At 40.5% G+C, this 23,778-nt stretch overlaps 1 protein-coding gene across 1 annotated transcript; it reads left to right on the top strand.

Moving 5' to 3' along the window:
* Positions 1 to 538: 538 nt before the first annotated feature.
* atad5a (ATPase family AAA domain containing 5a) lies at positions 539 to 23,265 on the top strand. Its single transcript, XM_034189414.1, has 22 exons — positions 539 to 853; positions 4,951 to 5,014; positions 5,128 to 6,875; positions 6,973 to 7,057; positions 7,218 to 7,385; positions 8,393 to 8,519; positions 8,621 to 8,872; positions 9,000 to 9,148; positions 9,323 to 9,473; positions 16,017 to 16,328; positions 18,376 to 18,472; positions 18,613 to 18,695; positions 18,797 to 18,933; positions 19,044 to 19,221; positions 19,373 to 19,537; positions 19,688 to 19,912; positions 20,011 to 20,075; positions 20,212 to 20,401; positions 20,508 to 20,638; positions 20,954 to 21,825; positions 21,919 to 22,077; positions 22,633 to 23,265. Exons 2-22 carry the CDS (start codon positions 4,964 to 4,966, stop codon positions 22,709 to 22,711), a joined length of 5,424 nt encoding a protein of 1,807 aa, XP_034045305.1. The 5' UTR covers positions 539 to 853; positions 4,951 to 4,963; the 3' UTR covers positions 22,712 to 23,265.
* The last annotated feature ends 513 nt before the right edge of the window (positions 23,266 to 23,778 follow it).

Genomic DNA, 23,778 nt, shown 5'->3' with positions numbered 1-23,778 from the left:
TATTAGATTTAGTTCTACTGATCACGTAGTAATAATAATTGTTATTATGATTGTTATTGTTGGATTCATGGCTAATTTGTCCAATATAAATCATAATATCCAACACTATTATTGTTTCAGTAATAACATTTTATAAAAATTGGTCAAAATCCCTAAATTCTTAATTTTTTTTGCATTTCAGTAAATATCAACATATTATCTTGAGAGAGAATCTGTAGTTTCTCAGTAAAATCTTCAACTCTGACCCTCCTCACAAATAATTCAGTCAAGTTGTGCTTGAAATAACTTGTTCATCATTATCTATGCTTTCAGAAAAGGTGCTGGTATTTTGATGAATAATACATTATGTTTTGCGTGTGCTTGAGTTGGGGAAAATAAAAAAGCCTTCCATTTTTTTAGAACTAAACGCGCCTGTAGATTTGATTCAGGAAATCCACGTCGCTGTTAGGAAAGTCTATTAAGAGTCTTTTCAGCCAGTAGGCGGCGGTGTCAATTTCCTTCAGCACCAGCTGACACGGTACATGCCCTCTTTGTTTCAGCACGACGGGTCGCGTGCGTGTCAAAGTTCATCGATATTTGGCGCTCTTGGTTCTGGCGCGTTTTTGAAAGAGCACAATAAAGAAGATGTTTTTAATATTCCGTCTTTTAATAGTTTGAAATGTGTCCGCGTAGCTTGTGCGTCTACGTGGCTGACACACGGGAAATGTTTCGGAGCAGTTTGGTGAACAGCGGAGCTACTTTAACGGTAGCGTTTAGCAAACAGTGCTAGCTTGTTTTCTGTGTCTTTGGTTCACAGCCGGACGTCAATAAACAGACAATAACTAAGTGTCCACATTTTCAAAATTATCTCTTGGTGAGTGCTTATCTTTCTTAAACTTTTGTTGAGACTCTTGTCCCTGTGGCACGACAAGTAGAGTTTTATTTGCAAATGGATTTTTAATCTTATGCTCAACCGGTGAGTTAATCTAGGAAAGTAAACAAGATGTCTGGGGTTATGATTTTATGCTCCTTACACTGTTATTGTTTGTACAAAATCACTTTTACAACTAGTTTTCTTTTGACGATTCAGTGGATCGTGTGTACATGCCATGCACCTTATCGAGTCAAATACTGTGTATGGTAAATCTGTCCAGAGTAGGCAGTAATCATTTTATTTTTGTTAAACCCCATTGAATGAAATCTTAAAGTCTGTATAGCAGATCTTGGTCGCTCAATTTGAAGTCCTTTGTGTGGTGTACAGCCTCAGTACTACAAAAATGGTTATTGTCCCAATAATAGTTCCTATTAAAGTTATGTTTGTGTATTTTTATCTTTGGAAAATGGATATTTTTAAGTTGGGCCGCATTACAACAACTGATGATATTTGGGAAATTACATTTTAAATGTTTTTCCCCCTCATTTAATCAAGTGTAAAAATAATCAATAGAATATTCAATAACAGATGATTGTTGGAGGATTTGGGTGTTCTGAATTTATTAATTGAAGAATTTGACTCTACAGCTGTGGTATTGATAGGTTTCTGGAATTCAGACTTGAAGGATCTAGACAATTCCTTATTTGCCAAGCATATGCTTCTGTGATTATCACAATGTCAGAATTTCTTGTCATATGTTACCCAATGACAGTTAACCCTATGTCAGTAATTATTGGGGTACTGAATCCTGCTTAGACCATGTTATGTCGACAGAAGCCTTTGACAGTGCTATTAGTGATAAGAATGTGTGTTACAACTTGACAGATGATCATATTCTGGTTGCTTTATCTCTGGCGGTTGAAGAGATACCTAGTCTGACAAGTATTACCAACAGTTGCACCCCTAGAATTGGTTAACATCAATGATTGACATCACTTTGAGCAGATGGTATCAGTTAATCAGTGAAATCACCTGGTTTAGTGGGTGGTTGCAAAGAAAACCTGCACGCTCTTGGCCCTTTCTGGAACGAGTTGAATACCCTCTGCTATAGAGTGCTTAATGGTAATATGTTTGCATGTTTCCTCCATCCTAGTAAAGCCTTCGATAGGGTCAATCACTCAGTCATATATAAAGCTCTCATTAGGAGAGGACTTCCTGATTATATTGTTAGATTACTGGTGGTAACCAGAAAATGTGTATCAGTAAGAATGATCTCTGAGTTCTTTGGAGTATCTAATGGTGTCAGACAAGGTGGCATTTTGTCTCCTCATTTATTTAATATGTACATGGATGACCTGAGCCATGGGCTAAATATTTGTCATGTTCGCTGCTATTATAGAGGCATACCATTATGTATGCAGATGACCTGATGCTGATTACACTCTGTGGCAGGGCTCAACAACTGTTGAAAGTATGTGAACTGTGTACTATACAACCCGCCCAGCTGCCCAGATATGGTCCTATTTACATATCATCATGTATCTATGTACTCTTGAGTCTGGAATAAAGTCATTGTTATTATTATTATTATTATTATTATTATTATTATTATTATTGTTGTTCATTCCAGCTGTCGTCACCCATGCAGTACAGTACAGTACTGTGTATTGTTACCACTGTCAGGTATGATGGTGGTTTTAAAACTAGGATGTGGCTTGTTAGGGTTACGGTTAGGGGTTATTGTTATGATTAGTGGTTGTGGTTAGTGTAGTTTAGAAGTCTACATATCAGTAACAAATACATGTACAAGTACGTAGCGTCGTGATCACTTGACCTATATTGACCAATGACAGAGACTCTACGTACCAATAAAAGTTCACTATATGTATACAGCTATGTATGGACACATCAATCCAAAAAAAGACAACTTTGTGAATTTTCTGAACTGCAATTAATTGTCAGCTATTCCCTGTTATTGAAGACAGCTGTAATCTTATATTCCAGTCATTTCCTACATGTGAGGATTTTGCCCCATTTGTCTTTGGGCTATTGAGTGGACACAAATAATTTGACAATGTCATGTTGTAAAAATTAAATATGTATGTTAATCAATTCAATCAATTTTATTTATATAGCGCCAAATCACAACAAACAGTTGCCCCAAGGCGCTTTATATTGTAAGGCAAGGCCATACAATAATTATGTAAAAACCCCAACGGTCAAAACGACCCCCTGTGAGCAAGCACTTGGCGACAGTGGGAAGGAAAAACTCCCTTTTAACAGGAAGAAACCTCCAGCAGAACCAGGCTCATGGAGGGGCAGTCTTCTGCTGGGACTGGTTGGGGCTGAGTGAGAGAGCCAGGAAAAAGACATGCTGTAGAGGGGAGCGGAGATCAATCACTAATGATTAAATGCAGAGTGGTGCATACAGAGCAAAAAGAGAAAGAAAGAAAGAAACACTCATTGCATCATGGGAACCCCCCAGCAGTCTAAGTCTATAGCAGCATAACTAAGGGATGGTTCAGGGTCACCTGATCCAGCCCTAACTATAAGCTTTAGCAAAAAGGAAAGTTTTAAGCCTAATCTTAAGGGTGGAGAGGGTGTCTGTCTCCCTGATCCGAATTGGGAGCTGGTTCCACAGGAGAGGAGCCTGAAAGCTGAAGGCTCTGCCTCCCATTCTACTCTTACAAACCCTAGGAACTACAAGTAAGCCTGCAGTCTGAGAGCGAAGCGCTCTATTGGGGTGATATGGTACTATGAGGTCCCTAAGATAAGATGGGACCTGATTATTCAAAACCTTATAAGTAAGAAGAAGAATTTTAAATTCTATTCTAGAATTAACAGGAAGCCAATGAAGAGAGGCCAATATGGGTGAGATATGCTCTCTCCTTCTAGTCCCCGTTAGTACTCTAGCTGCAGCATTTTGAATTAACTGAAGGCTTTTCAGGGAACTTTTTAGGACAACCTGATAATAATGAATTACAATAGTCCAGCCTAGAGGAAATAAATGCATGAATTAGTTTTTCAGCATCACTCTGAGACAAGACCTTTCTAATTTTAGAGATATTGCGGAAATGCAAAAAAGCAGTCCTACATATTTGTTTAATATGCACTTTGAATGACATATCCTGATCAAAACTGACTCCAAGATTTCTCACAGTATTACTAGAGGTCAGGGTAATGCCATCCAGAGTAAGGATCTGGTTAGACACCATGTTTCTAAGATTTGTGGGGCCAAGTACAATAACTTCAGTTTTATCTGAGTTTAAAAGCAGGAAATTAGAGGTCATCCATGTCTTTATGTCTGTAAGACAATCCTGCAGTTTAGATAATTGGTGTGTGTCCTCTGGCTTCATGGATAGATAAAGCTGGGTATCATCTGCGTAACAATGAAAATTTAAGCAATGCCGTCTAATAATACTGCCTAAGGGAAGCATGTATAAAGTGAATAAAATTGGTCCTAGCACAGAACCTTGTGGAACTCCATAATTAACCTTAGTCTGTGAAGAAGATTCCCCATTTACATGAACAAATTGTAATCTATTAGATAAATATGATTCAAACCACCGCAGCGCAGTGCCTTTAATACCTATGGCATGCTCTAATCTCTGTAATAAAATTTTATGGTCAACAGTATCAAAAGCAGCGCTGAGGTCTAACAGAACAAGCACAGAGATGAGTCCACTGTCTGAGGCCATAAGAAGATCATTTGTAACCTTCACTAATGCTGTTTCTGTACTATGATGAATTCTAAAACCTGACTGAAATTCTTCAAATAGACCATTCCTCTGCAGATGATCAGTTAGCTGTTTTACAACTACCCTTTCAAGAATTTTTGAGAGAAAAGGAAGGTTACTGTATAATTTTTTTTTTTTTGGACATTTTAAATTCAAAATGCATTTTTATTAAATCTGGCACACTTTTTTGTGTGGTAGATGCTGCCCGTGACCAATTGATTTTATTCAGAACTGTCATAGGAAGTCCTGATTTGATCATATTTCAAGTTGTGCAGTCATTCACTTAGCCTAGCAATCTAATATGTATAATAATGATTTACTGCTGTTTTATGTATATAATGATGTTTTATTTTGCATTAGGTTTCTTCAAATTATGGCTGGTGTTATGACGATGGCGTCTGTCATTGAGGACTTTGAGACGCAGGTACTGTTGGCTTGGACTGTGTTAACAGCATACTGTAGCATTTCTTTTTAAACAAATTAATGTTTTTGTTTCATATAATTTCTTGTACTTCATGACATATACATTTTTTACAGCCTTGCAAGCCTTCTCGCCAAGATGGCAGCAGTCCTGTTGTGAAGACGATCACAAACTACTTCTCTCCCGTCTCTAAGCCTGTGGAAAAACCTTTTTCTCCACCCCGCTCCAACAACATTATGGACTACTTTAGCCGCAAAGTTCAGTCTTCTGGGGAGACAACTAGCACACCAGAACAATATAAAGGAAACAATAAAAGGTGTCAGTCAGCAGACAAACACACCAGCCCAGAGGTAGCGGTGAAACGGCCTTTTCATAAACGTGCTAGAAAGGCCAGCAAAGCTGTCAGGACACTTATTGGGCCTGATGCCAGTAATTCCAGTGAGGATGTGATCTGCTTGAATGCAGATGAACCAGGTAGCAGAGACACAGCAGCAGATACAGTCAGCAGCTGTGCTGTCCTTGGCAGTGACACAGCAGCTCTGCTGGCCCAGCTTAGCGCTGATGTTTGTGTCATTGCCGAAATCTCTGATAGAATCAGTGTTGAGCATACAGAAAAACGTGATGAAATTTGTTCTAGGCCTGGGAGCCATCTCAGACTTACACCAGAAGTGAACAGCAATGAGGCATCTCCAGATCTGCCTTCCAAATGTAAAGCAAAACTGACAAAAGTAGCTCCACGAAATCCTCGCAAGAAGCAACAGAAAGAGACAAAACGTTCAGATCCAGAGGCCAAAGAGGCAGACAAGTCCTTGTGTGATGACGATATGGAGGTCAGCATTGATGAAGCCTCTGAGTTAAACAGCAGCACTGTAACCATCTCGTTTGAGGATTTTGTGCGGAGCCAAAGTCAGGATCATGGTGAAGCGGAATGTGGCCAAGGAGATGAATCAAAAGAGATAGGAGAGGTTGAAGAGATGGAAACTAATCAGTTGAACGTCTCTAAAGATGATGAAAACTTAGATTCTCTGCAAGCGTCTCCAAGAACCCTTACCATCAAGGCTGATGTCCACGTCTCTCCCAAACAGGAAGCTGGTACAACCGTAGGAAAGATTGCTTCCATCTTCACCATGAAAAAAGCAACTAAATCCCTTCCAGAGTTGGAATCGTCTCCTCACAGAGAGAGAGGACACCAACATCCTTCTTCCTCTCTGACTGTCAAACGGAAATCAAATGTGGTTCTTGAGGAGGAAGATCTTGAGCTTGCCGTGCTTGAGAGTGAATCCACACCTAAGTGCAGCGAAGCTGAGAGGAAGCAGTTCATAGCAGCTTTCAAACAGCCTACCTTAGATGGATCCAAAGGCAAGCCCAGTAAGAGCCAGACCAAACAGAAACAACGCGGAGAGAAGACAGTGGATGATGCAGAACAGGACGTTATTCCACTCGCCAATGAACAAGAATGTGCTGCTGTTCAAGAAAAGGCAGTAGCTAAAAAGAAGCTAGCAGGAAAAGGCAAAAAGAAGGTGTCAGTAGAAAAGGAAAAAGTCACAGCTTCAGATGATGCTGTGGAAGAAACTGTCGAAGCAGTTGTTGTGATTGACGATAAGATGGATGACCTTCCTGTCACATCGACTCCACCCACTCCAGCTGTGAGGCGGTCTAGAAGAGTGGCCGGCGTCAAACAAGTATCTGGGCCTACAACAGAAGATAATGTCCCAGAGGCCGGAAGACAGTGTGGCTCAAAGAAGGGTGTGTTACAACTAGACACACCTGTGAAGATGTCCACTCCAAAAACAAGAAAGTCCAAACATGGGGTGTTTTCTGCAGAGATCGTGTGCCCTCCAGACACAAAACAAAGTCCAATCAGGTAACACACGTGTACCTTTGTGCTTACGGGCATTTTTAATTATTATTATTCTTTTATATTTGGATTATGTTATCATTATTGTTCTCATTTTCACCAGGATTAAATTCAGTAGAGTCCATCGAAATGTTTCTGTTTCCAAATCTGCCCATGGAAGTAATGTGGACACACTTTCTGCCTCCAAAGTAAGTGTTCGGTAGCTCGGATGACATTTTACTCCAGGAAAACTGCAAGAATTATAGACTAAAGATGATATACTCGTATTACTGTTGTAAAAAAAAAAAATATATATATATATATATATATATATATACACACACACACTACACTTTTTGTTTTTTTCAGGAGGCAAAGCTTTCAGATAACTCTAAGAAAAGGAACCAGGCAAAGAAACTGGTGGAGAAAGCCAAAGCAGTTCAAAAGAGTAAAAGGGCTGCTGTTGAGGTGAAGAGCACCCGAAGGCACTCGTTACGGACTGAGGCCTCTGTCAGGAAGAGTTACTGTGAAGATGAGGTAAGGTGAAAAGAAAAACGAGATAAACATTTCAACATGCACACAGTTTTTCAATAAATAATAAAATTCAGTAAGTGTATTAAACCCTCGGAACAGAATATGTTGGAGATTGATTGTTATTGTTATTATTGAGACTTCGTAGCCACATTTTCATCAGTCCAGCAAAAGAATTAACTGCTATAAAAGACTGTAGAATTAACATCTACATCACAGAAACCAGCTGTAAATATTTTGGGAATTAGTAGTTATGCTTTTGGAACTCATTCAGATTTGAAATAATTTTTTTAGAGAGAATAACAATTTGACAACATTATGTGGGGGGGGGGAACAGTTCTCCATTTTAAATATATATATATATATATATATATATATATATATATATATATATATATATATATATATATATATATATATAAGTAGAAAAAAGGCATACCAAGATGGTGGAAAACAGAAAAAGATCAAAAACAAAAGTAATGTGCAAAATCAGCCAACATAAATTCTAAAAAGTAGTTTAAATAAAAATAGAACCAGAATCAGAGCAGCCACATATTTATGTTGAAATAAAAAAACAAAACGAAAAGGTTAACAGTGGCAGGTAAGAGTTCAGTCTGGCAAGATTTGAGATATCTTTAAACGTATCCTGAGAAGAACAATGTATAATTATATATTTTAAAATATACATATACATTTCTCCTTAAACAGCTCCGGATGTACATGAGGAACATGCACAGGTGGTCTTTAACTGAGAACCTTCTGTTTTGGAACCAGTCATGCATCCCTTCCAGTCATCAGATTATTATTGTAGTTGTATAACTTTTTTTTATTCTGCCACATACTTTTCTTGTTGCCAGTCACTCTCAATTTTTCTTTCTTTTGTACAGTGGAAAGACACAAAAATGCTTTTGTGATTACAAGAAGGAAAAAAAATGCAAAGAACCGAACCAAGCACGCGTTTTGTTAATTTTTTTGTTTGCTTTTAAATTCTTATGTGTGCTTGTGGTTGACAGGATTCAGTTATCTGCATGGAAGAAGATGAGTCTCCCTCTGCTTCTGCGGGTCCAGGAAAGAGTCAGTCCCAGAAGGCTTTACGGAGTCTAAATGAAGTTTTGGGCAAAAACACAAAGGCTCTCCCAGGTAGTTTTTTTTTCCCCAAATATAAGTTGTCAGTTTGTATTGTGTTTTTGTCATGTGCAAAATCAAGTTGAACTCTGCTCTTTCTGTAACATGCTCCAAAGTGGCCCCACTGGTCCAAGATAAGACTTCCCGTAAGGCCTCAGCCATAGTGTCCATCTTTGATGAAACTGCCAACGAGGCCTCTGAAAACCTCCAGGTCAATGAAGAGCTCAGGGCACGTAGGGAGTTTTTGAAAAGCGGCCTGCCTGAGTCCTTCAAGAAGCAGATAGCCAAGACTGCTGCCACTAAAGAGGCCTATTCTCTGTCCTGTTCAACCTTTCAAACTGTTACACACATAAAGCAGCCAACAACTGGTAGGTTAGCCGATGTCATAATCTGATACCTTCAAGAAAGTTAATTTCTGTACAATGCTAATGTGTAGTATATATTGATAAAAGAGGGCAACTGGCCCAGTAAAACCTGTTTGCTCTGCATTAATAGATTGCCCTCTCTGGGGATTACCATGGCCTGGGTCTTCTTTGCTGCATCATCTGAGAGAGACTTGGTGTCAAACATTTAGTCCACTTCCATCTCTGAGTGGTGGCTTTGCCTTGAAGACAAAACCAGCCTGTAGAACATTTTGCCAAAGAGTATGTCGGAGTTAAATCCATTTACCTTGTTTTTCTCTCCTTTTTTGTGTTTGCATTTATTTTTTGCTTCAAAATTTTCTCTAAACAGGGCAGGATGAGGGCATTATTCCTTGATATATTTCCAGCATAAATGTTTTTAAATTTATTTAATAATGCTGCTCTCTCCTTTGTCAGGGTTCTGGTTGGAGGTCTGAATTTTCTGAAAGTCTTCGTCTTCTTCTCATGGAGGAAATCGGTGCATCTAACACTTCCTTCCCTGTTCAGTTGTTCTTCACTCGCCTTCAGAAGAGACGCAGTGACCATCTGCAGCTTTGCACAACCTCAGGTCTGCTGGACAGGGAGATGCTACACTTGTTCACTGACTAAAGTAAATGTGTTTTATTAAAAATCAACAGTGGTGGGCACAACTAACCAAAAAGTTAGCTTTGATAACTGTTAATCCGCTAACTGAAAAGTTTGCTTTTATAAAGCTAAGCCGATATGTCACTTAAAAATTTTGTGGATGTTACAGATAAAAGCTAAACCGATAGCTTTCAGTATTGACTTCAGTACATTGCAGCTACTGACACAACAAAGAGTCAACTCTTCTGTCTCAGATCGGCCTTCTTTCAGCAAAAGAGACCTGGTGATTGGGGGGGGGGGTGGCGATAATTTCTCTTCACACCTTACAGACCTGCCGGTTGTTTCACTGGAGTCTTGCACAGGCAGACGGTTTTGACTTATGGTTATAATTTTAAACAAACTATTTCCGGACAAGTTATTGAAATTAACATCACGTCTGTCATTTTACAAAGTGAAAATATCAGCTGTATGATTTAGTTTTAACGTAATGCACTAATTTTGCAGGTTTTAGCGTTTAGACACACGTCACATTGCATTATGGGTACATTAGTTTCCTGACATCATGGTTGGGTGGTCGGTATAACACAGTTACTGAAATGTGTTAATTTCAATAACTTAGTTTGTTTAAAATTATAACCATAAGTCAAAACTGTCTGCCTGTGCAAGACTCCAGTGAAATGAATGGCAGGTCTGTATGGTGTGAAGAGAAATTATCTTTTTTTTCTTCCCTCCCTCTTTCTTTCTCTCTGATAGTCAGTTGTCCTCTGCCTGCAGAGGTTGGAGTTCTACTATTCATGGCTGTGTCTGCTACAAAACGTAACAGACAGGCACTAAAATCTTTGAATTCAGACTTTACAAAAGTTTTTAACTGTTAACCTTTATTCACTATGCCCGCAAAAATGTGTTAGTGGTTTAAAAGTTATTGGAACTAAATTTATCGGAAGCTAATTGGTCCGCTGATGGTTTTCTAAGTTATCTGGAAAGCTAATCCGCTAATGAAAATGTTAGCTTCGATAATTGGTGGTTAGCGGATTAGTGGAACTGTGCCCACCACTAAAAATCAACAGTGCTGTTACTTCCACAAACCACCACCAGGGGGATGAGATAAAAACTGCACACTGTCAAATGTGTACCTCACTTCTGTTCATTTGTGGACAAGTTAAGTCAAACTAGAAAATCAGGTTTGGGAGAATGCACCAGTGCCACCGGATCCACCACACTGTTAGCTCTTGGATGGCAACCACTCGGCCACATAACTGCCCAAAAATATCACATTAGCATTTTAGGAGTTCTGGTAAATCTATCAGTCCCTGCATTTTATGTAATTGGGGAAACTAAATATACAGAAGATTGTTCATACAAATCTTTTTGTGGAGCTATTTTTCTTGAGACACATTAGGGGATGGATGCATGAATATTTTCAAGCCACTGAACATGACTTCATTTACAGCGACCATTCAGAAATACGAACAATTTGTCACAGTATGGTAAGTCTGTCTGGAGTAGGCAGTGTCGCTCCCCAACCATTTATGGACCTGGATGTAAATGTAGTGCAAAGTCCAAACAAGATCATTGTGAAAATCTTGTAGCAATTTAGATTCAGAGACCACAATGTGTCTGTGCTGGATCACCTGTATATGAACTCCATCCCATATGTGTTGTGGCGAGTATAGATCTTCACACAGATGCACTGGGCAGGTTTGGGGTAGAGTGTGAAGTGACTGGAATGAGTTCAGGCGTCTCCAAAATCTGAGCCCAAGGTCCTCTCCTGGAAAAGGGTGGATTGTCTCTTCAAATCAAATCAAATCAATTTTATTTATATAGCGCCAAATCACAACAAACAGTTGCCCCAAGGCGCTTTATATTGTGAGGCAAGGCCATACAATAATTACGGAAAAACCCCAACGGTCGAAACGACCCCCTGTGAGCAAGCACTTGGCGACAGTTGGAAGGAAAAACTCCCTCTTAACACGAAGAAACCTCCAGCAGAACCAGGCTCAAGGAGGGGCAGTCTTCTGCTGGGACTGGTTGGGGCTGAGGGAGAGAACCAGGAAAAAGACATGCTGTGGATGGGAGCAGAGATCAATCACTAATGATTAAATGCAGAGTGGTGCATACAGAGCAAAAAGAGAAAGAAACACTCAGTACATCATGGGAACCCCCCAGCAGTCTAAGTGTATAGCAGCATAACTAAGGGATGGTTCAGGGTCACCTGATCCAGCCCTAACTATAAGCTTTAGCAAAAAGGAAAGTTTTAAGCCTAATCTTAAAAGTAGAGAGGGTGTCTGTCTCCCTGATCTGAATTGGGAGCTGGTTCCACAGGAGAGGAGCCTGAAAGCTGAAGGCTCTGCCTCCCATTCTACTCTTACAAACCCTAGGAACTACAAGTAAGCCTGCAGTCTGAGAGCAAAGTGCTCTATTGGGGTGATATGGTACTATGAGGTCCCTAAGATAAGATGGGACCTGATTATTCAAAACCTTATAAGTAAGAAGAATCATTTTAAATTCTATTCTAGAATTAACAGGAAGCCAATGAAGAGAGGCCAATATGGGTGAGATATGCTCTCTCCTTTTAGTCCCTGTCAGTACTCTTAGCTGCAGCATTTTGAAATTAACTGAAGGCTTTTCAGGGAACTTTTAGGACAACCTGATAATAATGAATTACAATAGTCCAGCCTAGAGGAAATAAATGCATGAATTAGTTTTTCAGCATCACTCTGAGACAAGACCTTTCTAATTTTAGAGATATTGCATAAATGCAAAAAAGCAGTCCTACATATTTGTTTAATATGCGCATTGAATGACATATCCTGATCAAAAATGACTCCAAGATTTCTCACAGTATTACTAGAGGTCAGGGTAATGCCATCCAGAGTAAGGATCTAGTTAGACACCATGTTTCTAAGATTTGTGGGGCCAAGTACAATAACTTCAGTTTTATCTGCGTTTAAAAGCAGGAAATTAGAGGTCATCCATGTCTTTATGTCTGTAAGACAATCCTGCAGTTTAGCTAATTGGTGTGTGTCCTCTGGCTTCATGGATAGATAAAGCTGGGTATCATCTGCGTAACAATGAAAATTTAAGCAATGCTGTCTAATAATACTGCTTAAGGGAAACATGTATAAAGTGAATAAAATTGGTCCTAGCACAGAACCTTGTGGAACTCCATAATTAACCTTAGTCTGTGAAGAAGATTCCCCATTTACATGAACAAATTGTAATCTATTAGATAAATATGATTCAAACCACCGCAGCGCAGTGCCTTCAATACGTATGGCATGCTCTAATCTCTGTAATAAAATGTTATGGTCAACAGTATCAAAAGCAGCACTGAGGTCTAACAACAAGCACAGAGATGAGTCCACTGTCTGAGGCCATAAGAAGGTCATTTGTAACCTTCACAAATGCTGTTTCTGTACTATGATGAATTCTAAAACCTGACTGAAACTCTTCAAATAGACCATTCCTCTGCAGATGATCAGTTAGCTGTTTTACAACTACCCTTTCAAGAATTTTTGAGAGAAAAGGAAGGTTGGAGATTGGCCTATAATTAGCTAAGATAGCTGGGTCAAGTGATGGCTTTTTAAGTAATGGTTTAATTACCGCCACCTTAAAAGCCTGTGGTACATAGCCAACTAATAAAGATAGATTGATCATATTTAAGATCGAAGCATTAATTAATGGTAGGGCTTCCTTGAGTAGCCTGGTAGGAATGGGGTCTAATAGACATGTTAATGGTTTGGAGGAAGTAACTAATGAAAATAACTCAGACAGAACAATCGGAGAGAAAGTCTAACCAAATACCAGCATCACTCAAAGCAGCCAAAGATAACGATATGTCTTTGGGATGGTTATGAGTAATTTTTTCTCTAATAGTTAAAAATTTTATTAGCAAAGAAAGTCATGAAGTCATTACTAGTTAAAGTTAAAGGAATACTCGGCTCAATAGAGCTCTGACTCTTTGTCAGCCTGGCTACAGTGCTGAAAAGAAACCTGGGGTTGTTCTTATTTTCTTCAATTAGTGATGAGTAGTAAGATGTCCTAGCTTTACGGAGGGCTTTTTTATAGAGCAACAAAGTCTTTTTCCAGGCTAAGTGAAGATCTTCTAAATTAGTGAGACGCCATTTCCTCTCCAACTTAGGGGATATCTGCTTTAAGCTGCGAGTTTGTGAGTTATACCACGGAGTCAGGCACTTCTGATTTAAGGCTCTCTTTTTCAGAGGAGCTACAGCATCCAAAGTTGTCTTCAATGAGGATGTAAGACTATTGACGAGATACTCTATCTCACTCACAGAGTTTAGGTAGCTACTCTGCACTGTGTTGGTATATGGCATTAGAGAACATAAAGAAGGAATCATATCCTTAAACCTAGTTACAGCGCTTTCTGAAAGACTTCTAGTGTAATGAAACTTGTTCCCCACTGCTGGGTAGTCCATCAGAGTAAATGTAAATGTTATTAAGAAATGATCAGACAGAAGGGAGTTTTCAGGGAATACTGTTAAGTCTTCAATTTCCATACCATAAGTCAGAACAAAATCTAAGATATGATTAAAGTGGTGGGTGGACTCTACATTTTGAGCAAAGCCAATTGAGTCTAATAATAGATTAAATGCAGTGTTGAGGCTGTCATTCTCAGCATCTGTGTGGATGTTAAAATCGCCCACTATAATTATCTTATCTGAGCTAAGCACTAAGTCAGGCAAAAGGTCTGAAAATTCACAGAGAAACTCACAGTAACGACCAGGTGGACGATAGATAATAACAAATAAAACTGTTTTTTGGGACTTCCAATTTGGATGGACAAGACTAAGAGTCAAGCTTTCAAATGAATTAAAGCTCTGTCTGGGTTTTGGATTAATTAATAAGATGGAATGGAAGATTGCTGCTAATCCTCCACGAGTGTTCTGGCAGTTAGTGTGACTCGGGGTGTTGACTCATTTAAACTAACATATTCATCCTGCTGTAACCAGGTTTCTGTAAGGCAGAATAAATCAATATGTTGATCAATTATTATATCATTTACTAACAGGGACTTAGAAGAGAGAGACCTAATGTTTAATAGACCACATTTAACTGTTTTAGTCTGTGGTGCAGTTGAAGGTGCTATATTATTTTTCTTTTTGAATTTTTATGCTTAAATTGATTTTTGCTGGTTATTGGTGGTCTGGGAGCAGGCACCGTCTCTACGGGGATGGGGTAATGAGGGGATGGCAGGGGGAGAGAAGTTGCATAGAGGTGTGTAAGACTACAACTCTGCTTCCTGGTCCCAACCCTGGATAGTCACGGTTTGGAGGATTTAAGAAAATTGGCCAGATTTCTAGAAATGAGAGCTGCTCCATCCAAAGTGGGATGGATGCCGTCTCTCCTGACAAGACCAGGTTTTCCCCAGAAGCTTTGCCAATTATCTATGAAGCCCACCTCATTTTTTGGACACCACTCAGACAGCCAGCAATTCAGGGAGAACATGCGGCTAAACATGTCACTCCCGGTCCGATTGGGGAGGGGCCCAGAGAAAACTACAGAGTCCGACATTGTTTTTGCAAAGTTACACACCGATTCAATGTTAATTTTAGTGACCTCCGATTGGCGTAACCGGGTGTCATTACTGCCGACGTGAATTACAATCTTACCAAATTTACGTTTAGTCTTAGCCAGCAGTTTCAAATTTCCTTCAATGTCGCCTGCTCTGGCCCCGGAAGACAATTGACTATGGTTGCTGGTGTCGCTAACTTCACATTTCTCAAAACAGAGTCGCCAATAACCAGAGTTTGATCCTCGGCGGGTGTGTCGCCGAGTGGGGAAAAATGGTTAGAAATGTAAATGGGTTGGCAGTGTACATGGGGCTTCTGTTTAGGGCTACGCTTCCTCCTCACAGTCACCCAGTCGGCCTGGTTTCCCGGCTGCTCGGGATCTGCCGGAGGGAAACTAACTCTTCTGGGTCAGGGGAGAGTTATTGCCCCAAGTTGAGGAGTTCAAGTCTCTCGGGATTTTGTTCAAGAGCGGGGGTTATGATGGAGCGTGATATTGACAGAGGATTAGGGATACATCTGAGGTCCTGGGGATGCTGTACTGGGCCATCCTTAACAAAGAGCTGAGTCAGAACGTGAGGCTCACAATTTAGTAGTCAATTTATGCTTCTATACTCACCTATGGTCATGAGCTTTAGGTACTGACCAACAAAACAAGGCCATGGATACCAGCAGTGTAAATGAGGTTTCTCCATTGGGTATCCAGGCTTACAGTCAGGGACAGGCTGAGAAACCCGAATATCTGGGAGGGACTCTGAGTGGAGCTGCTACTCTTTTGCATCGAAAGGAGCCAGCTCAAATTATTCGGGCATCTGGTGAGATATGTCCAAAATGTGAGGAGGCCCTAAGGAAGACCCAGGACATACTGGAGGCAGTATATCTCCCAGTTGTGTTGGGGATGCCTGGAGATCCCCCCCCCAGGAAGAGTTAGAGGACTGGGGATTTATTTATCTTTGGCAAAAACTCTCAACTATCACCTGTATGTGTCTTTGAACCAGAGGCTGTGACCAAAGACACAAAAACGCAAGTGTCTGCAGAACCAGCCAGAGGGAAGAGGAAGAGGATGGGAGAAGAAACATCAGTGAAGTTGTCTAAGAAACAGAGGTCCGATTATTCCGAGGAAAATCTTGCCACATTAGAGGTAGACTCCAAAAGAAGAGGAGGCCGCACGAGACGATCCCGGAGACTTGAAGAGGACAAGGTGAAAGAGAGCGCTGAGATTGTACTTCAGGCTACTCCTGTATCTTGTGAAGATGACTCTGTGGTCATCTTGGATGATGCGGTCTTGGGTGGTGATACTGAGAAACAAGGTGAGTAGCCCAGATGGATTGTGTGTTTTACTGTTAGCAGAAACTTGCATTCAATGAAAAAGTAACAAGGGTTATAACCAGGTAATGAGTTATTTGCCCATCAGGGACATGCATTCTTTGACTGCACCTTCTGCTTATCTGAGGCACTTTTTCTCAAATGTACAACAGCAGTGTTCTTATTGTACAAGTGCCTTTAAAGAAAAAAACACATAGGAAATGGAGCCTTGCTAAACTGGCATTACAGCTTTTGTAAAATATCCTCAAAGCTTTGATGGTAAGAACCGGTTTGTGTGCATTTGCTGAATATGTTCATGTGGTTGATTTCTGTAAAAATCAGGTATCTGTTTGATCCTTAAGTAAATAGTTCTGAGCTTGCAGTGTAGTGGGACAGAGAACACCGTCCACATCCACACTTATTGTATTTTCTGGAGTTTAAGTTACAGGTTTAGTTTTGGAGGTCCTGCAACTTATATAATGAAAAAAAAAATGACATGTTTGTTGTTATTATCATCATCATCATTAACTATGTATGGCATTCCCAGAAATCAAAGCACCAAATCAAATCAATTTTATTTATATAGTGCCAAATCACAACAAACAGTTGCCCCAAGGCACTTTATATTGCAAGGCAAAAGCCATACAATAATTACAGAAAAAACCCAACGGTCAAAACGACCCCCTGTGAGCAAGCACTTGGCGACAGTGGGAAGGAAAAACTCCTTTTTAACAGGAAGAAACCTCCAGCAGAACCAGGCTCAGGGAGGGGCAGTCTTCTGCTGGGACTGGTTGGGGCTGAGGGGAGAGAATCAGGAAAAAGACATGCCGTGGAAGAGAGCAGAGATCACTCACTAATGATTAAATGCAGAGTGGTGCATACAGAGCAATAGAGAAAGAAACACTCAGTGCATCATGGGAACCCCCCAGCAGTCTAAGTCTATAGCAGCATAAGTAAGGAATGGTTCAGGGTCACCTGATCCAGCCCTAACTATAAGCTTTAGCAAAAAGGAAAGTTTTAAGCCCAAACTTAAAAGTAGAGAGGGTGACTAAACAAAATTAACTCCAACAATAAAAGAATAAATGCCAATAAGAAAAATACAGCACAACAGTACACAAAAATCCAAAATTAAAGAGCTGATAACAAAATCAAATAGCCAGCAATTAGTTTACATCTGATATTTTTTTTTTTTTTTGTCCAGACTGCGTCAAATAACATCTAGTATGTTGTCCAACACAGATTTATTTGTCAATCTTGCTTATTTTCAGAATTTAACATCTTTATGTTAAGCACCAACACAGACTGTGGGGTGCACATCTGGGAATAAAGGTGCGACTTGCATACAGTCGCCCCTCCCCACTCCATGTTTGCGATGCATTTTTTTTGTTTTGTTTTTTTTGGGGCAGATGTGACTTGTACTCCAAATACTCCAAACAGTACTTTTCAATTAAACTTAATAAGTAAGCGTTCCATTTTAAAGATGAGAAGATGTCGACTACAGAGACTTTGTTGTTTCATGATCTGATCCAGTGTGCAGTAGAGAATTTCAGAATCCTAACAAGCTTCAGTAACGTAACATACGCTCAGTACATTAAAACACCTGAGACTCATATTGTCTAATGCAGCGCAAATGCAGTAAATTCTTGCTCACTGGTGTTGTAACACTTAACGCTCCACAGATAATCAAGCCGATTAGCTCAAAAACTGATGCCAAATTAATTTCATCCACTTATTAAGAGGACAAAGATTATTATTGCTATTGCTTCTTTTCCAGCAGCATCTTTAAATTTACAAAAAGTTACCAAATGTGGTTATAAATGGGTCACTTTCATACTGTTAGTTTTTTTTTGTGTAAGCCACCAACTGTCTGTTTGAACATGGTCAGTTTTATTAATGAGAATGTTAAATGTTTCTGTTTGGTATAAACTTCATGTTGGGTTTTGCTGTTAGGACATGCATTTCATTTTATTGCATGTGTCATTGCCTTAATGTTCTAAAAAGGAAAGAAGCACCAGTTGTTTTTACTTTTATTTTGTGATTGTTTTTCGTCAGATGTGATGACGGAAGATGTGCTGTGGACGGACAAGTATCGACCACACCACTCCACTGAAATTATCGGCAATGCCACCGCCGTCAAGAAGCTGTACAAGTAAAGAAGAAGAAGAAAAAAAAAACCTGTCATCTTTCTTGACTTTATAACCCACATTAGCACAATCCTGAACTTGGGCACATCCAAGACTGTTGTATGATTGTCTTGAATCTGGAACATATTTTTATTTCTTTTAACAGTTGGCTAAAGGAGTGGAAACTCTGTGTAGACCAAGAAGAGAAGAAAAAGCAGAAAGTCAACAAACAAGAGGAAGGCAATAATGGTGGGAAAACAGAACCAGGACTTTTATGATACATTTATAGTTGGTACAATTCTGTTTTGTGCCTTTTTATTTTTACTGCATGATGGCTCTTTCATGTCTAGATTCTGACTGGGAGTGTGAAGAAGAGGTCTCTCGGGATGATAAGGACACTCTGTGTAATACTCTGCTCATCACAGGACCCACAGGCGTAGGAAAGACTGCTGCAGTCTACGCTTGTGCCCAGGAGCTTGGCTTCAAGGTATAAACGTACCACAGCACCCGTTCACAGCAGAGCACAAGTAAAGTGCTGCACGAGCGTCGCGTCTGTTACGATTGTGAAGGAATTAACCTTCTCTCTCATCTGCAAAGGTATTTGAAGTGAACGCCTCCTCTCAGCGCAGTGGTCGTCTCATTCTGTCCCAGCTGAAGGAAGCTACTCAGTCCCACCAAGTGGACAGTCAGGGTGTCAATGTCCACAAACCCACTTATTTCAACAGCCAAGGAACTTGCAGCAGTGTTGGTGCAGTGCGACCGGGATCGTCTCCTCGTATGTACAGATGTGCTGACATCAGCATTTACCGTAACTCACTGGCCTATGAGAAAACAGTTCATCCAGATATTACCGTGTGTTTGGACTTGTGATGAATTTCACGAGTTGACAAAATTGTTAGAAAGTAATCGACTGTTTCATCTTCCAGGGAAGACAAAGTTACCCCGTCAAGTTGTTTCTTCTCCCGTAAAACAAGCAAAATCACCAAGGAGCACAAAAAGAGGAAACCTGACCCCCACGTCCTTAGCCACTTTCTTTAAAACTGGTCGACCCACGAATAAGGAGCCACCTGACAATAAGACTGAACAAACAGGTAAAAGTAATTAAACAGACAAAGAACAAATCGTTTGATAACTCAGTGCATATGCCATATTAATATAGCCTGATGTGGTTATTAGGACTGTGTGATTAAAACAGTTTGAGGTGTAAATACCCCCCCCCCCCCCAACTTTTCCTCACATAGTTATTCCCAAGAAGTCCATAAAAGCAAACTCTGGTGCTTCTAATGCCACATCACCAAAATCCACAACACTTAAGGAGAATGATGAAGAACAGAGCAAGAAGACAGCCACCTCGCTTATCCTGTTTGAAGAGGTGGATGTTATTTTTGACGATGACGCCGGCTTCCTGGCTGCTATCAAGACATTCATGACCACCACAAAGAGGCCAGTCATCCTCACTACCAGCGGTCAGCGACACTATCTGATTTAACAAGTGATGATCGTACGGCTTTCTGCTGTGTACTTGGAATTTGTGCTAAAATACGATCTGATAACATTCTTTTAGATGCTGCTTTCAGCACCGTGTTTGACGGCATCTTTGAAGAAATCCATTTCAAAACACCTTCATTGGTAAGTGTAATATCTGCATGATGTATGTCTTAAAACGGCTTATTTAACGTGGTTTGTCCGGAAACGAGTCAATAGATTGGTTAGAGTTTATTGTGGAAAATAAGGGTGACCAGTGAGTTCTTCATCTCTGCCACAGTGTGACATCAGCAGCTACCTTCAGCTGTTGTGCCTGGCTGAGGACATGAGGACAGACCCAAAGGACATCAGCTCTTTGCTCGCTCTCAACAGCTGTGACATCAGGCGGACTTTACTACAACTGCAGTTCTGGGCTCGCAGTGCAGGGGGCCACCGCATAACTAGGCCACAGTCGTACACCAACACAAATGGTAAGAAGATCAGCTAATTGGGGTGCGAAGGGTAGGTGGATGTGAGTTTAGTTCTTTGCCTCATGGGTTTTGTTTTGTTTTTTTGTTTGTTTGTTTTTTTGTGAAGAGGCAGCCAACACAACTGTGTGTGACGTAACCGTGCCGACCACTCTGCCAGCATGTGACACCGGCTGCACAGAGAGCATGCTGGGCCTCCTGAACACTGAAGCTGAGGCGCACATCTGGGACTTGCTCAGGGTAAAACACTCTAAATTCCCCAATGGGTTAGTGAATAGTTGATGTATAAATTTATATTACCAAGCTGTGAACTTCTGATTTTTAATTTTTCCACTGTGAACAGCAGGACATGCATAGTGGGTGCATTTGCATAGATATTGGGGGGTACGCTACGCATCATTATCATGTGACAGAATGCATAATTGCAGTGTAACTATATGATGGTGGAAAAGTATCTTCCAAATGTTTTTGGATTGTTGGCAGTTGAGTGACCATTTGGAACAGCAGATTTTTTGGGGAAATATGCTAATAGTAAGGAAGTATGTATGTCAACAGAACCACAGTTTGTTGGAGAAAGCGGCATGCTGGGAGCTTCTAACAGACAGCAGGCGGCGAGGAGTGGACCTGCTCTATGCCAACATGGAGATGCTCCTACCATTACCCCTCACACATTTCACCCACAAACCGAAGTACAGTGTCTCACTATCACCAGACCATCCTGCCAAACCAGCAGATCTTCCATCCACCTGTCCACTGTCCGAATCCCTGTCATCACAGGTAGAGATTTTGCGCACTGCACAGTCTGCTGAGAGCTCAGATGATGGGAGTCCGATTAAAGTGTCCAACCGAATGAGGAAGAGCAAGAGACGACACTGTGTACTCGATCAACATGGACTGTTTTCTGGGTCGGACTCCGAAGACGGCTTTCTCTCTCTCTATAAGCCACTGGCGGCTCCTCGGGCAAAGGAAGAAGTCAAAGAGAAATGTGTTTTTGAGTGTGCGAAGAGGAAGTCCTTGACCCCAGAGGAACTGAAACAGAGTCTCCCAGTCGCCCAGTGTCTAGAATCAATGTCTTTCTTTCTGGACAACATGTCCTACCTGGACTCTTCCCTGCTGGGTTGTTATTTTCCTGTTGCACAGAAAAAAATGTTACCAGGTTGCTTGGTGGTGAAAGATGGAATGACGGATGAGTCGCGGATTGATTGTGACAGTGACAACTGGGTGAGGAGTGAACGTATGCTGGAGATCCAGGCTACTGTGGAGGCTCTGAGCTTTCACAAGTGCAGAGTGGCATTGATGGAGACCTGGAACAAAGCCCAACAGTTGGAGGGAGAGCTGGGAAAAAACGCTGCCGCTGACCTTGCCTTCCCTGTGGCCCCTCATGTTGAAGGCTGCAGCTTCACTCAGGGCGGCCCGTGTCACCCTCGGTGAGTCTCAAAAGAGTGTGTGGTTTATTATTGAATGATGTTGGTCCCAGAGTTGAGGTCAGGGGTTGCTAATGGATGTTAAATCTGCTCCAGGCTGATCCAGCAGAGGAGAGAAGTGACAGAGAGTCTGATTTTCAGGGGAGTGTTTGGTACACTTGGAAACAAGCCAGCAGCTGTACTCGACTATCTTCCAGCCCTCCGCAACATCTGCAGATCTGAACAGTTTAAGGAGCAGGGTAAAGTTAAACGAAGGTGAGAATGGAGACATCATGCTTTGCACACTGTAGCCAATAGTTGAATTGTAACTTCTGTAATTATTTGTGGTCTGTAGTGGAAATTTGTGCCAGCAGAGTGCATAGAGATGAGTATCATTAAAATCTTAACAATGCTGTTACTCTTATCGGTATTGCTTATTGGTCCAGCACCTTGATTGTATTCCTATTGATACCTTTTGGTGAAAAAATGATCTACTTAAGGACAGAATTAACGCACACAGGATCTGAGAGAGATGGAGACACAGAGAGGGCTTACTCCGCATTGGCTTTGCTTTTCTGACAATAAACAGCTAAGCCAACAAGGTATTTGGCACCACCTGTTGTTGCAACTGTATTGACATGTAAATGTCAATACCCTGAACAAAAATTACTTTTTTTTACCTCTTTTCTTCAGATGTATTTTAAGGGGGGGGGGGGGGGGGGGGGCTGTCTTGTAGTTTAAACAAGAAAGTATGTTGTCTGAAGTCCTTTACATCGACAATTCAGCTGTCTTTGGTTTTTCCTCTCCGCACCACCCCCCTCCCTCCTCCAGGTTCTTGCATTATCTTGATGCAGTCCACCTTGGTCTTGACAAGACCACCCTACAGCACTTGGCAGATGACTTCCCTTAAAACAGAGACATCTTTTTGACCGCTCAAAGGCCTTGAATTCTTTCTTTCTCCCTTCTCCACTTTGAGTCCATAGGTTTTCACTGAAAAACATAAACATACACATTTGTGGCATATTTTTTACTGTTTGAACCATAAAGACACTGTTCATCAGTGTCACCTTAATTGTTGTCTGTCTTAATTCCATCTACATTGTATATTTTTCACACAACTAAATCTCACTCCCACATGGGTGTGTATTCTGACACTTCTGGTGCTCCTACAGAATGCACGAATTGTCTTTATAAACTATTTTTGCATTGTACAGTGTAAGTGGTGGTCTATTTGGTCATTGTACAGTAGAATTTATAGCATTATGTATCACTTTTTGCAAAGTTTTTCTTCAAGTAGCAGTATGGGCCATTAATACTTTGCAAGATCATCATGTAAAATAGAATTTGTATTGTGAATGCTGAATATATATATTGTTAATCACACAAAGTACTATTGATGCATTCATGAATTTTGATTTGTTCACCTTCACAAAAAATAGACATCTTTGGAAACAAAGATTTTAGTCATAAATATCTTCTTTATTCACAAGTTAACCCCATCCACCCCAAAATAGTATTTTGCCCAATGCTAAAGATGTTCACAATTGCTATTTTTGTTGTTGTGACTAAATAAAGGTTTATCACAACTAAAATTGTCAAGGTATCAATCATGGTTATTTTTTTTGTTTTGTTTTTTATTAAATTGCACTACCTTGAATGGTGAGTTGTTAGGATTAACATTTTGTAGTTCTGCAAAGAGCAATAAATCAGATTACCCTTGGTGCAAATATATTTGAGCTATGTATACATTGATAAATGAAAGACTATGTGATTTGATTTGTGAGGTGATGGTCTAGTGGTTAAGAGTTGGGCTTCACGCCAGAGGATCTTCAGTTCAAACCCCAGCCTGACCGGAAAATCACAGCAGCAGTCCCACAGGCCTGTGAGGGTTCTTATCTGCGCTGTAGCTGTTCTTAGGGCTCCACTCTTCTGGACAGAGACCTCTGATGTATGGCATCTGATCAGTGTCAAAACAAC

This window comes from Thalassophryne amazonica, chromosome 16, assembly GCF_902500255.1.
Source record: "Thalassophryne amazonica chromosome 16, fThaAma1.1, whole genome shotgun sequence".
Classification (NCBI taxonomy): Eukaryota; Metazoa; Chordata; class Actinopteri; order Batrachoidiformes; family Batrachoididae; genus Thalassophryne; species Thalassophryne amazonica.
The sequence above is the reverse complement of the archived record's forward strand: the minus strand, read 5'-3'. Positions and strand labels throughout refer to the sequence as shown.

Excerpts from the sequence above, each read along its gene's own strand:
- atad5a (XM_034189414.1), top strand. The coding sequence starts at position 4,964 with ATGGCTGGTGTTATGACGATGGCGTCTGTCATTGAGGACTTTGAGACG. Across the intron at positions 6,876-6,972 it reads ACAAAACAAAGTCCAATCAG|GATTAAATTCAGTAGAGTCC; the intron begins GTAACACACGTG and ends CATTTTCACCAG. Across the intron at positions 9,474-16,016 it reads GCAGCTTTGCACAACCTCAG|AGGCTGTGACCAAAGACACA; the intron begins GTCTGCTGGACA and ends TCTTTGAACCAG.